A 13,514-nucleotide genomic window follows, 5' to 3' on the forward strand; every position below is an offset into this window, starting at 1 on the left:
CATGTTTCAAATATACCTAGTAAGACCTTGATTAGCTTGTTCAGGTGTGTTTGATTAGGGTTGGAGCTAAAATCTGCAGGACACCGGCCCTCCAGGAACAAGTTTGGTGACCCCTGAAATACATGATGAATACTCTTGACACATGAAAGTGTAAAGCCTGCAGCTCACAATAATGTTGAAGGTTATTGCGTGTCATATTTAACAAACCGTTTACTGCTAATTTGATGTAGTTTTGCTCACATGGATAATTGAATATTAATCAGATGATGTCATCACGCTGCTGTGCCGTCAGCCAATCATTGCATTGCTGATCATGATTTGGAGGATCGATAGATCTGTCCTTCACAACACACAAAGCGATCCCAGATCAGTTCATCTAGACCAGTGGTTCTCAAACTGTGGTATGTGTACCACTAGTGGTACCACTTCCTTCTAGTGGTGCGCGGAGAAATTAAATATGTCATGTACATGCTACACACATTTAAGAATTTATCAAAAATGATGTATATAATATGTCATATATGACATATAGCCTATATTTCTGAGTATATCTGCCACGTTTTTTAACTGTGCAGAGTTGTAGCTGCTTTACTGGGCCTACTACGCTACTGTATTTCAATACTGCTCATTTTGGTGGTACTTGGAGAGAAGAATGAAAAAAGTTTGAGAACCGCTGATGTAGACATTTTAATCTGATTAGCGAACTTGTTTGAAGAACCATATTAGCCAGAGATCAGTTATCGAGATTAAAAGATCCAGGATCTGCCAAATAATCTTAGATCATTTAAGCGAGGTACGAAGAACGGACCCCAGGTTGCCAGATTATACCAACAGAAGCGAGTCTGATTATAAGACTAAAGGATGATTTAAACCGTGTTCTGAATAAAAGCAGCAGCACATGATAGAAGGAATATTCTCCATACTAAAAGTCCTAACCAACACCTGAAATTGATATTTTAGAAACGGCATTTATTTCTCATGCTACGTTCACACCAGACACGGAGGAAGCATCAAGCGCGAGTGATTTACATGTTGAGTCAATGCAAAGACACGAATAGACATCCTGCAGCGCAATATGCGCGAGTGAGACTACGACGTGCGAGTTGGGCATTTTGCAAAATTGAAGCGCTTAATGCGTGTTTCGTGCGAATGGCTCATTCATTCATTCATTCATTTTCTTGTCGGCTTAGTCCCTTTATTAATCCGGGGTCGCCACAGCGGAATGAACTGCCAACTTATCCAGCACATTTTTACGCAGTGCATGCCCTTCCAGCCTCAACCCATATCTGGGAAACACACACACACAGACGCGAACACTCATACACTATGGACAATTTAGCCTACCCAATTCACCTGTACCGCATGTCTTTGGATTGTGGGGGAAACCGGAGCACCCGGAGGAAACTCACGCAAACGCAGGGAGAACATGCAAACTCCACACAGAAACGCCAACTGAGCCGAGGTTCGAACCAGCGACCCAGTGACCTTCTTGCTGTTTGGCGACAGCACTACCTACTGCGCCACTGCATCGCCCACAAATTGCTCAAGTTGGAAAATCCAAACTTCAGCGGACATTCGTGCCGCATTAACCAATCAGGAGAACCAATTAGGGACGTGATTATGACGTAGCGCCTGTTGTTGGTGTCCCGGAGGGAAATCCTCCTGCTGACATCAGAAAACAGTTGATCAAACTGGGCTCGGCTCAGTCAGAAGCACCGCTGAAAGCCTCCATCATCCAGCTTAAGTTTCTGGAGGAGTTGATGAGCTCACAGAGCTGCTGCACCTCAGAATGGATTTATTGGACTCAGACACGGCTCCAGATGAATCAACGCTGCTTTTCATCATGAATAACGCACATAAACACAGCTATTCTCTTAACGAACTCCATGTTAGCCATTTGGCAGTGAAGCTACAGTCACCAGGTAAACAGAAGCCCAGCCCATCACATAAATCCGTGTCTATTGCTCAGGGAATTTGATGCATGAATGACTCGGATTTGAGCAAGTAAAACTCAAAATGCTCACTTGTCTGTTTACACATGAATTGCGCAATTTATCCGCACATGCCACGTCTGGTGTGAACACAGCATCACAGGTGAACAACAGAAAACTGACAATGATCAGCTCAGGTACAGCTCATGTGCTTTATTCAGTGTAAAACACTAATAATGTGAGTTTGAATGACATTTACTGCTGTACTACTGAAAGCAGCAGCAGATAGTTCAGCTCAGATCTGGAAAATAACATAAAGCGTCTGAAACTGAAGTTCAGAACTGAGACTCAGTGCAAGCAAACACATATCAGTGATTCAGCATCTACAGTTAACCATGTTAATGAGATTTATATGTATCATTAGATCAGTGGTTCTCAAACTGTGGTAGGTGCACCACTAGTGATACGCAGAGGAATCAAATATGTCATGTGTACATGCTACATATATTGCAAAATGTATCAAAAATTATTTATATATGAATATGACATACAATAATATTTATTATATGACATAAGCCTATATTTCTGAGGTCCAGGCAACATTTTCAGCTGTTGATGAATTGACTACTATATGGTAATACTTTACATTTAAAGGGTCATGACACCCCCCACTTTCGGTTAAAGTCTACTTCAGAGTTTTTTCAAAAGATGCATGATTAATGGGCGGAGCTCCGCGAGCATCGGGCAAGAGTGGGCGTGGCCAGTAGGGGAGAGAACAACTGCTGTTGTCAGTCGGCTCACAAAATGAGACACAAACCGTGAGGAGACGCATGAGTTTATAGTTCACAAAGTTAAATGCAAAGAAATAAACAGTAATTTAGTGCCCTGCTACATTTGTTATTTGTAATTTCATATACACATAACCATAATTTATATCATTATAAAGATAAGTGTGTTCATGTAAACACTATAAATGAAGATTCTCCCTCAATCCCCGGGTCTATTATAGATCTGAATGCAGACTCAGTGCAGCAGGTCTCCTGACCTCTCTATTTTAACCATTAGCCCTGCTGGTAATCTGGAGGATTTAGGTGAACACAGCAGCACGGCGATGTGTCTGAATGTGAACGAACTCCTGATAAAAGTCAGCGTCCTCCATTCTTCAATTCTCGTGCTGCTCTCCCGACAAAAATGCTTCCAGCACACACACACAGCTTTGCTGTATGATCGGCCCTGACAAGATCGCGGGGAAAAAAACATGCAACAAACCCCGTGGATCATGGAAACAAACACATGCAAGCCTTCATGAACGGCTACTGCGTCCTGTTGGTCTGTGTCTCACAGCTTGCTTGAAACTGGCAGGTCTGTCTCGCCTTTGGAAAGCACGTGCTCTCATGAATAATTAAGCAGCCGGCTCTTAGGATAAGAAAACTCCGCTATGAATAATAATGAGAAACCGACGCGTCATCATTGCACTTGCAGTTTACGGCTACGATTTTGATCCGCCCCAAAAATCATTTTAAACCCGGAAGCTGAAATTAGCTGACAAACGCTCAAAATTATCCAGTTTCCCCCACAATTACAGCTGACAGGTGCTAACATTGTCTAAACTGATGCTCAACACACACAAACCTGTTAATATACAAAAAAAAAGTTCTCCAGGGTGTCCTGAACCTTTAAGTACAGCTCTTTTCTTTACTTTTTAAGAACAGTAACCTTCCATTTTAAAAGCACATTTTAATTTAAATGTTGATATATTTCGTTTTTTAGTTTGTTTGTTTGTTTTTTACATATAAGCACAGTACAGTGTTAACGTTCAGACTGTTTATAATGGTTAAAGTGGCTGACAATAATAACTCTTCTTAATAATAGGAATTAATCTGACACATTTTGAACTGTTCAGAGCTTTAGCTGCTTACTACGCTACTGTATTTCAGTACTGCTCATTATGGTGGTACTTGGAGAGATAATTTTTTTTCTGAGGTGGTACTTGATGAAAAATGTTTGAGATCCACTGCATTAGATTATAAAGCTTACCATTTCACTGGTGCAAACAGCCCATTTGCTTATTACTGCAAATCTCGTAACGAAGCGTATTGTTAGAACACAGGGTTACAATGTTACCTGCTCAGGTAATGTTTACATTTGTAATATTTATATTTTATTTTTTTTATTAATTTAATTTAATATTTATATTTTATATTTTAATTCTAATTATTTACTTCATGTGGAACTCTGAATCTGCGTCTCATTTCAGAGTCTGCTACTGTCCACCGGAGTTCGCATTTAGGTCGTGGACGCATGCTTTGAGAGCCTTCCTGACTGAATAAATGAAATACGCTGTTTGTTTTCCAGCAAGGCGACCCGGGGTGCTGAAATGTAATTGGCTAAACTGGCATTGGGCAGAGACCAAAACAAAGACAGCCGTTCTGGCACGTAACACACATGTTCACAGCAGAATATCTGACTTTAGCATTATTTTTCAGATAAACTAGGATGTTCACCGAGCATGTTTCTGAATATCTGCACACATATTATGGTGTTTTTATGCTTTAGATTAGTCAAAAACTGACATACAGCACATTTAAATGAATGCAAATATAAAATATTATTGCTCTGAGATTCAAATTAAGCTCAAACCTGCAAGTATTTCTTCACCGTCTGCAGAAACTCAACTTTAGCTCTGAGCTCATCAAACTGCAGCTTGACTTTAGACACCATCAGCTTTGAGTCTGAACCTGAGCAGAGAGAAAAGAGAAATCACCTCACACAGATATCAGCATCTCCTGCGTCAGTCATCAACACAGCAGAGTTTCTACCTTTATTTTTCCTCTCCTGCTGAATCAGTTTGTGGTAGAAAGTTCTGGTCTTTTTCAGATTCCTGGTCTCAATAATCAGCTGCTGTTGAAGCTCCTGTTAAGAAAAATCATAATAACTGTCAATGCCTAGCTAAATTAATAACACAACTTACAACTAAACGTGCGTTTCATTTAGAGATAACAGCTTTTTAATGTTTTATAATCCGTTGGAATTAAGCCACTTAATCCGGGTTGCTGGTTTAGAGAAGATCCAGTTCCCTCATGAAAAAAATACTATAGTAATTAACTATAGTCAACTGATAAACTGTAATAAATACTGTAGTACACTTTAGTTTTTACTATAGTACACAACGGTAATATAAACAGTTGACACAATACTGTAGTTTTCTACAGCTATAGGGTATTTTATACTAGCATAATAAACAATATATATAATATACCCTAAAGCTGTAGAAAACTATAGTATTGCGTCAACTGTTTATATTACCGTTGTTGTGTTACATAGCAACTATACAATCACCACAACAGATTAATTATTATTGCTGTTGTGTTACCATAGCAACTGTAGAATCACCACAACAGATTAATTACTATAGCTGTTGTGTTACCATAGCGACTGTAGAATCACCACAACAGATTAATTACTATAGTTGTTGTGTTACCATAGCGACAGTAGAATCACACCAACAGATTCATTTCTAGTTGTTGTGTTACCATAGCAACTGTAGAATCATCACAACAGATGAATTACTATAGTTGTTATGTTACCATAGCAACTGTAGAATCACACCAACAGATTAATTACTAGTTGTTGTGTTACTATAGCAACTGTCGAATCATCACAACAGATGAATTACTATAGTTGTTATGTTACCATAGCAACTGTAGAATCACACCAACAGATTAATTACTAGTTGTTGTGTTACTATAGCAACTGTCGAATCATCACAACAGATGAATTACTATAGTTGTTATGTTACCATAGCAACTGTAGAATCACACCAACAGATTAATTACTAGTTGTTGTGTTACTATAGCAACTGTCGAATCATCACAACAGATGAATTACTATAGTTGTTATGTTACCATAGCAACTGTAGAATCACACCAACAGATTAATTACTAGTTGTTGTGTTACTATAGCAACTGTCGAATCATCACAACAGATGAATTACTATAGTTGTAGTAACTGTAGAATCACCCCAACAAATCAATTCAAGTGCTTTACTATAGTATGGTTGAAAAACACTACAGTATTTACTAAATGACTACAGCATTTTTCCGGAGGGTTGGTCATACATGCAGACTAATTTGGAGCACATAACAGCCACATAACAGGACAGTTTGGAGAAATCATGAAAAAACGCAAAAAGTATATAATTAAGGCTTTTTCATTCTGAAAGTCAATTAAAAACAATCCCGAGCCATTGATGAAGCGTGTGTGTGTGCAGTCACTGCATTTCTCTGTATGTGAACAGAGGTCGATGAGCCTCTCTTTGAAGCGGGAGGACAGTAAGAGTCGACTGTTGCTCCGCGAGTCCTGTAGAGCTCATAAAACAGCTCTGCAGAACCATCAAAGGCTTTACACACACACACACACACACACACACACACACGCGCGCGCACTGCATCTGCATCTGCTGAATATTGATTCTCCATTCAGTGAATGCTGCAGCTACTGTACCTGTATAATATGTGGGTCCTGTCAGTACAGTTAGCATCAGTTTGATCAGCGTTAGGACAAAAGACAGACAAGATACAAGGCAAACACATCAGACAACACAACAAAACTGACAACATTACATTAAAGGTTCTTCATTTATTTTAATTAAACTAGATTTCTTTTCCTAATAAAACTACAAAAGTTGTTAAAATGTTAAGAAAAAAACTAAAATAACACTGATATATTTATTAAATATCAATATTTGTCAATTTTGTACCATTCTTCTGCCTTAAATATGACAGATAATAATATCATTGTAAAATAAACCCCTATATTGCAGTATATTTTACATTTCATTCATAGCCAGCATAGCAATAATATATAATAATATAATACTATAAAATTAATATTTTGTTTTTATAAAATAAATATGCTTAAATCGGGTCAAAAAAAAGAAAAAAGGGTTGAACTGAATGTTTCAGGGTTTCTGCAGATATCATAATGTCAAATTTAAGACCTTTTTACGACCATTAAGTATTCAATTTCAGACCTATATCACAATATCAAAAGCATGCATACACATAAAGAGAAAAAGCAAAATCACAAAATTATTGGTAAAATAAACGTATTCTAATTGAACAGCACTGAAGACAGGTTAGATGCACCATCGAACTACAGAAAAAAACAAACAAACAAACAAACAAACATCTTAAGGCTGATTTATACTCTCGCCTGGCGCCACATCGTGCAACTCACGAAACGGACGTGGCTTTTATACTTGACGTGTGCGCCATTGAGAGATTGTTTTAAACGAGAGGGCCCGGTCAAAAGAACTAGACAGTAAAATCAGATGAATAAACAGAGAAGTAGACAGTTTACAGAACTAGGTCATATCATTAATATCATTGAAGATTTAAAAACAAATTATGTTTATTACTTTTATTAGTTATCATAATGATTATAAAGAGTTTTATAATCATTCAAGATTTTTGAAATCAAACTTTGATGCATTACTTGCTTTTGTTCATATCTCTGACAGTTCTACCTATTAAAGTTAATTATTAATGACAACAGAGCATGGGTTACTCTACAAATATACTTATTATTATGGCAGGAATAAAAGCTAAAAAAGAAAAGCACACTTACTAAAAATACAGACGGTATCTTTATTTAGCCCACTAAACAATTCACACAATACTGTCTGGCTAGATTCTGTCCTCTACTTATAAGCTAAAAAGACAATAAAGGTCCAACATTCCATTCCTAGAGCCTAGAAATTGGCCATCAGTATACTGTAAACCAATAGGTTCATATATTCCTTTCCAGTTATCAAAGACATCATTTGTTTCTTAATTTTAGTTTGTTTCAAAATTCAAAACTGTAATACACATCAGTGTAAAATAGGGATGCCACGGTTCTCAATTAAACGAGGTACGTCCTCCACGGTTCAATATGGGCTTGTGAATTGGGGTTTTCTCGGTTTTGCGTTTAATTAATTTATGTGTGTGTTTTATATCTCCCCAAACTGACTGTGTGTGCCTCTAAATCATAAAAAACATCAAAACATAATAAACATCCAATCACTATGCTCTAAAGTTAGGGGGCACTTGACCATCACTCCACACTTTAACATGGCGAGCGGCGGTGAAGTGAGGTTGAGACAACAGTATAAGGAAGCGCCGGCGAAGTGAGGCAACAGTACGAGAAAGCACCGGCGTCATTCAAATCTGCGGTGTGAGGACATTTTGGTTTTGCCGGTAAGTATAATCCCAATAAAAGAAAAAACGGTGAACAAAAAATAACTGTGTGCAGCATTGATTTACACGCATAACCATGACTGCACATCTGCAGCGCATCACCCAGCAATATCACTGTCTGAATGCAGGAGAGCAGAGAAGGTAATAAAGTCCTCCAAACAGCAACAATCCCTCACTGAATCTTTCCAGCAAACAAACCCAACTGGATCCGAGAGGCACATAAAATAAAAGGCAGTGCGGGTGTTTACTGCTGGAGATTTGCAGTCGTTTTGGGAGATTGGAGATGTGGGCTTCTGTCATCTTATAAAAGCACTCAGTCTGCTTTACAGACTACAGTCTCGCATTTTTCAGCACCGAGATAATGAAGATGGTTTATTTATGTTTACTGAAGTACAAATATGCTGATTTGAAATGGCCAAGTTATCTTTATTAACTTCACATGTGTGTTTATTTTCAAAGTGCAGGATTTCATGTGTTCCCCAGTTTGTACATGGGCTACCAGCAGCTGTGAGATTTCACTGTTCATTTTTATACAATACACTAGGAACTACTGCACTTTTCTTGGCTTTTAAGTACAACAAAATGAGTATTGCAATAAATAATTTTTATTTTTTTCTCCTTAACCTCTTACTGATCCTATTGCCTATAAAAAAATAAACACATGTCAACGCATGAGAAACGAACAGAAAACTGTGTTAAAAACTGGAAAAAAAGTGGGCTACTGTATTGTTGCATCCCTAGTGTAAAACCTATGACTGGTGGAAAAACATATTCTGTAATATTATTACCGCCTGGGTCTCCACTTTTGCATGGCCTATTTTTTTGTTTTAACAAACTCATCCCTCAGGTTTTTCCAAACTTTTACAAAAACTTTCCTCGTTTCCCACGGCTGTTGCAATTTCTAACCAAGAGTTATTAGTCGTCTGGTCATCTCTGTGATCACGCATGGACAGATCATAAAGGTGTCTGTACCATCATACCCGTTTCAGACAAAATCTCTTCACAGTATTTAATATTCAACTCAAATGAAGCGCGTCTCAGCGTGAACTGTTCACCCGAGTCTCAAAACATTTCATCAGCTCCGCCAGCCGAAATCATGTCACGTGCACCCGAAGCAAACCTCCGCAAGCTCTGCGATGACGTCACATTCGCAGTTCAATAACAGAAAGCTGATTGGCTATAGCATGTTGGTCTCATTTGTAGTTTTAATACCGCAATTTACAATTGGACTATTGAAATAAAGAACTACAACTTCCCGAAAACCAAGCAACAACAACAAAAAAGAATTGAAATGAGCATTAGATGTAGCGTTACATGGACATCAGAAAAATAAGACCTGTGCAAAAATATTTAAGATCTAGAACAGCGAATTTAAGACTTTTTACGGCCTAAAATTACGATTTTTAAACTTTAGACTTTTTAAGACCCTGCGGAAACCCTGATGTTTTTATGTGCTTATTAATTGATTCAAATTTATTGACATTTATTCTTATTCTTTTTCCTTACGTTTTCTTTTATTAGGATTACTATTAAAATAAATGATTTCCTTTTATTTACATTATGAGGTCAAATATGGTCAAATGCATGGACACACACACCCCCACACACACACACACAGACAGAAGGAGCAGTACCTGTGTTTTGTCCTCCAGCGTGGGCGATTCGCAGTGGCTGCAGAGTGTCTGCTCATACTCCCGCACGTCCTGAGAGAAGCAGGCGTCCCCGTAGAGCGCGAGGGCCCAGGAGGATGTGTGCGGGGCCCGGTGTGTGTGGGAGCAGCAGCAGAACACACACTCACACTCCTCCATGTCCAGCAGCTCTGAGCCATCAGGAGTGGGCAGAGATCCAGAGCTGTTTTCCAGATCTGCAGCTGCAGCAGCGCCCCCTACAGGACACTCAGAGCAGGGTCGCTCCATCTGAGCTGGAGATACTGACACACACACACACACACACACACACACACACACACACACACACACAAACACACACACACACACACACACACACATCAGCACAATATACACTCAATATCACTATCTATCTATCCATCTATCCATCCATCCATCCATCCATCTATCTATTAAACCCTTCATCTGTCCATCAATCCATCCGTCCGTCCGTCCGTCTGTCTGTCTGTCTGTCTGTCTATCTATCTATCTATTAAACCCTTCATCCGTCCGTCCGTCCATCGATCTATCTATCTATCTATCTATCTATCTATCTATCTATCTATCTATCTATCTATCTATCTATCTATCTATCTATCTATCTATCTATCTATCTATCTATCTATCTATCTATCTATCTATCTTTTCATCCATTGAACCCTCCATCTATCCTTTCACCCATCCATTTGTCTGTTTATATGTCCATCCTTCCATCTGTCCATCCATGCATCCATCTATTTGTCCATTTGTCTGCCTATCTATCCATTTATTCGTCTATTAAACCCTTCATCTATCCATCCATCCACCCATCCATCCATCTGTCTATCTGTCTTTTATTTTCTATTCTTGGTCTGCTTGTTTATATGGCTTTAAAGCATGTATTGTGCTGTAAATACTATGTGTGTGTGTGTTTACTTGTTTGTTTATTTGTGTATGTCTGTGTGTGATGTGCAGAGAGTCCATAAAAGCCTAAAGAAAACAACGCGGCGTGTGTTTGGATGGAGAATGCTGAGCGACAGAAGGGGATGAAAACTCCCATCATCGGCTTCAGTGTGCTGGCAGCTCATGGACACTAACCACAGCGAGCGCTCAGTGTGTGCTCGCCTGCGCTGGAAAACACTCAGCCCTTTATATCTGCTTTCCACAATCCATCACAAACACACAACACCAGATAAAACTACCACGGACACTAATCAGACGCTAACATCTGAACACAGCTCCTATAATCAGCGTAAACAGCCTCCACAGCTCACTCTGTGTTCATACTGTGACCAGTCAAACTAAATATCAACTTCATTCACCATTATTGCTGTAACATCCAATTTAACAGGGAGCTTTTATACAAAATCCCTTTTTTAAGTAGTTTAAACCCAGTTGTGTGTCAGCAGTGTGTGAATATATCAAGCCTTCAGTAGTCAACATGAATTAATTGTAATTCATCAAACACTTTGATTGACAGTCTCCCTTTGTACGTGTCATCAGAAGGGGAAAGCCCCGCCCACGAGTGCCCATCTCGCCCTCATTAGCATAACCAGCAGCCCTGAGTGAGAAGCAGCCGTCTGTCCATTAGCCATTAGAGTGTTTGAGCTGCTGAAGATGATGTCAGCATAGACTAAGAGGATTATAGGAGCCACATAGACTGACACAAGCATGAAGCACACACTCGCACTGCTCAAATGTGACCTTTTTACCACAGATAATGCTAGTCCAGCTTTACATCTGCCGCTATGCTGGCATTTATAGCTCCGCCCGCTTCTGAAAAGAGCACAATCTCATTTGAATTTAAAGCGACAGTCACCAAAACGTCACAACTAGGATCAAAGCCTAAACGGGTCAGTTATAAACATTATCTGTGTGGTATTTTGAGCTCAAACCTCACTACACACTCTAGAGACATCAGAGACGCATTTTGATTAATTGCAAAGCTCTAAAAATAGTGCGATTAAGACTTAAACTGAAACAAAAAGATATTTCGACCTTTCGGAGCATGATAGAAGACCGCTTTGTTGACATGTTTGTTCCAGTGGTTGCTGTCATGTAATCTGGGTTAAACAGGACTGTACCTTGCATTCATTTAATACAGATTACAAAACCAGAGAACAATTGTTTTCAAGTGTAGTTGGTTGGTTTAAAAGTAGAAATGTAAAGCTTTCTGTGGATATATTTCTATATTCCAGTGATCATAATGAAGCTGCAGAAACTGTCATAAAGACACATCTGCACCAAGCCCCTCCCTCTGAGAAGCCTATTATGATCTATGATTGGCTGCTGTACTAGAAGGCGGGGCTTCATTTTCCATATTGACCATTACACTTTTCCCTATTCAAAACTATACGAGGGACATGTCTTGTGGATTCTACAGTCTTTGGTCCTACCTTCGCGGCTATCCTGTGATGTCATTTGCTGTGTGTCTCCTCTACATGTGTGCTCTGGGTCTCGTCTCTCATCCAGTGTGTGTTTCTGCTGTTTCTCGATGTTGTTTTCGTGTGGTTTGGGTCGATCAGCAGTGTAGAAGTTTGCATTGTGGTCCAGATGAACGTTTGTTTGGTTGAAGGGCTGCCGTCTGGAGCTCTGGAGAGAAACTGCTGCACTTTTCACTGGCTTTGAGGAGGGCTGTTTATCAGAGACTCTGAGACGCACACAGACAGATGGAGAGAAAGAATGCATTCTTACATGTGTTTACGTTTTCAAAATTGAACATTTTAAACTCATTTTAAAAACATCTCCGTCTCCATATTTGCACGCTCGCTAAATTGATGGAGCTCATCAGAATTTTGCGAGTATTTTTGCAAAAGCCCTCTTTGCAGCCCTCTGATCACACACGTCTGCACATCGTACAAAACACACAACACGAACACAAACACTAAAGCAATTACTTTACAGCGATAACTTAAAGCGGTCGCTGGTATTTCAGCAATTTAGAGATGTAACAATGTAAAGTGTGTAAATCAAAACAACAGACACACACAAACACATACTGTAAGATAGAGCTTTAAACAAAAACAACAACACATCCGTGTTTGTCAATACAATATCTAAACATGCAAAGCTAACACAAATAAAAATCAAAAGCAGTACACCATGTACTAAACTAATTAAATAAAATATAAACCAATAAAACATGTGAACATTTTACATAAAAAGAATAATAATAATAATAAATAAATACACACTGAGCCATTTCTCCTCCAGAAGTACCCACCAGAGACCGACGAAAAGCTTTCTTTTTGCTTTCCCAGAAATATAAAAAGGCATCTTTAAGATCCGAGGTTGTATCTGACCTTAACCTCCATCACCTGCGTCTCCAGCTATGCTTGTGTTTAACCCCTTACACACACACACACACACAGAGAGCGAGTGTTTCCTTGCAGTGACGGCTCTGACAGCATGTGACCAGCTCTGAGAAAGGGTGTATTGTGTCTTGCTCTGCCTTCATGTGATGCTCTCTGACCCACGGCGGACACATCACCACACATAAGCTGATATTCAATAATTTAATAATAAGATAAAGGGAACATCCAGGAGGTTGTTATCGAAGAATAAAGCCTGACAGGTTTATCAGCAGCCTGACATTAGGCGGAGCAATGTTGTATAAGACTGAAGGGTTTATTCTAAGAAAACAACCATCCTGGATGTACTTTATCCTGCTTTACTACATGGCTACTGGCCACAAAACA

General features: G+C 39.1%; 1 protein-coding gene across 9 annotated transcripts in view; it reads right to left on the reverse strand.

The window, feature by feature from the left end:
• kndc1 (kinase non-catalytic C-lobe domain containing 1) overlaps positions 1-13,514 on the reverse strand; it is a 91,827-nt gene that overhangs the window by 18,059 nt on the left and 60,254 nt on the right. For all 9 annotated transcript variants that reach the window (XM_073920359.1, XM_073920356.1, XM_073920355.1 and 6 more), the window contains 4 exons: positions 12,213-12,466; positions 9,805-10,100; positions 4,751-4,844; positions 4,572-4,669 (listed from right to left, as the gene is read on the reverse strand). In XM_073920359.1, coding sequence (XP_073776460.1) covers positions 4,572-4,669; positions 4,751-4,844; positions 9,805-10,100; positions 12,213-12,466 — 742 coding nt within the window. The remainder of the gene's footprint in view (positions 1-4,571; positions 4,670-4,750; positions 4,845-9,804; positions 10,101-12,212; positions 12,467-13,514) is intronic.

This window comes from Danio rerio, chromosome 13 (genome assembly GCF_049306965.1).
Source record: "Danio rerio strain Tuebingen ecotype United States chromosome 13, GRCz12tu, whole genome shotgun sequence".
In the NCBI taxonomy this organism is placed as follows: domain Eukaryota; kingdom Metazoa; phylum Chordata; class Actinopteri; order Cypriniformes; family Danionidae; genus Danio; species Danio rerio.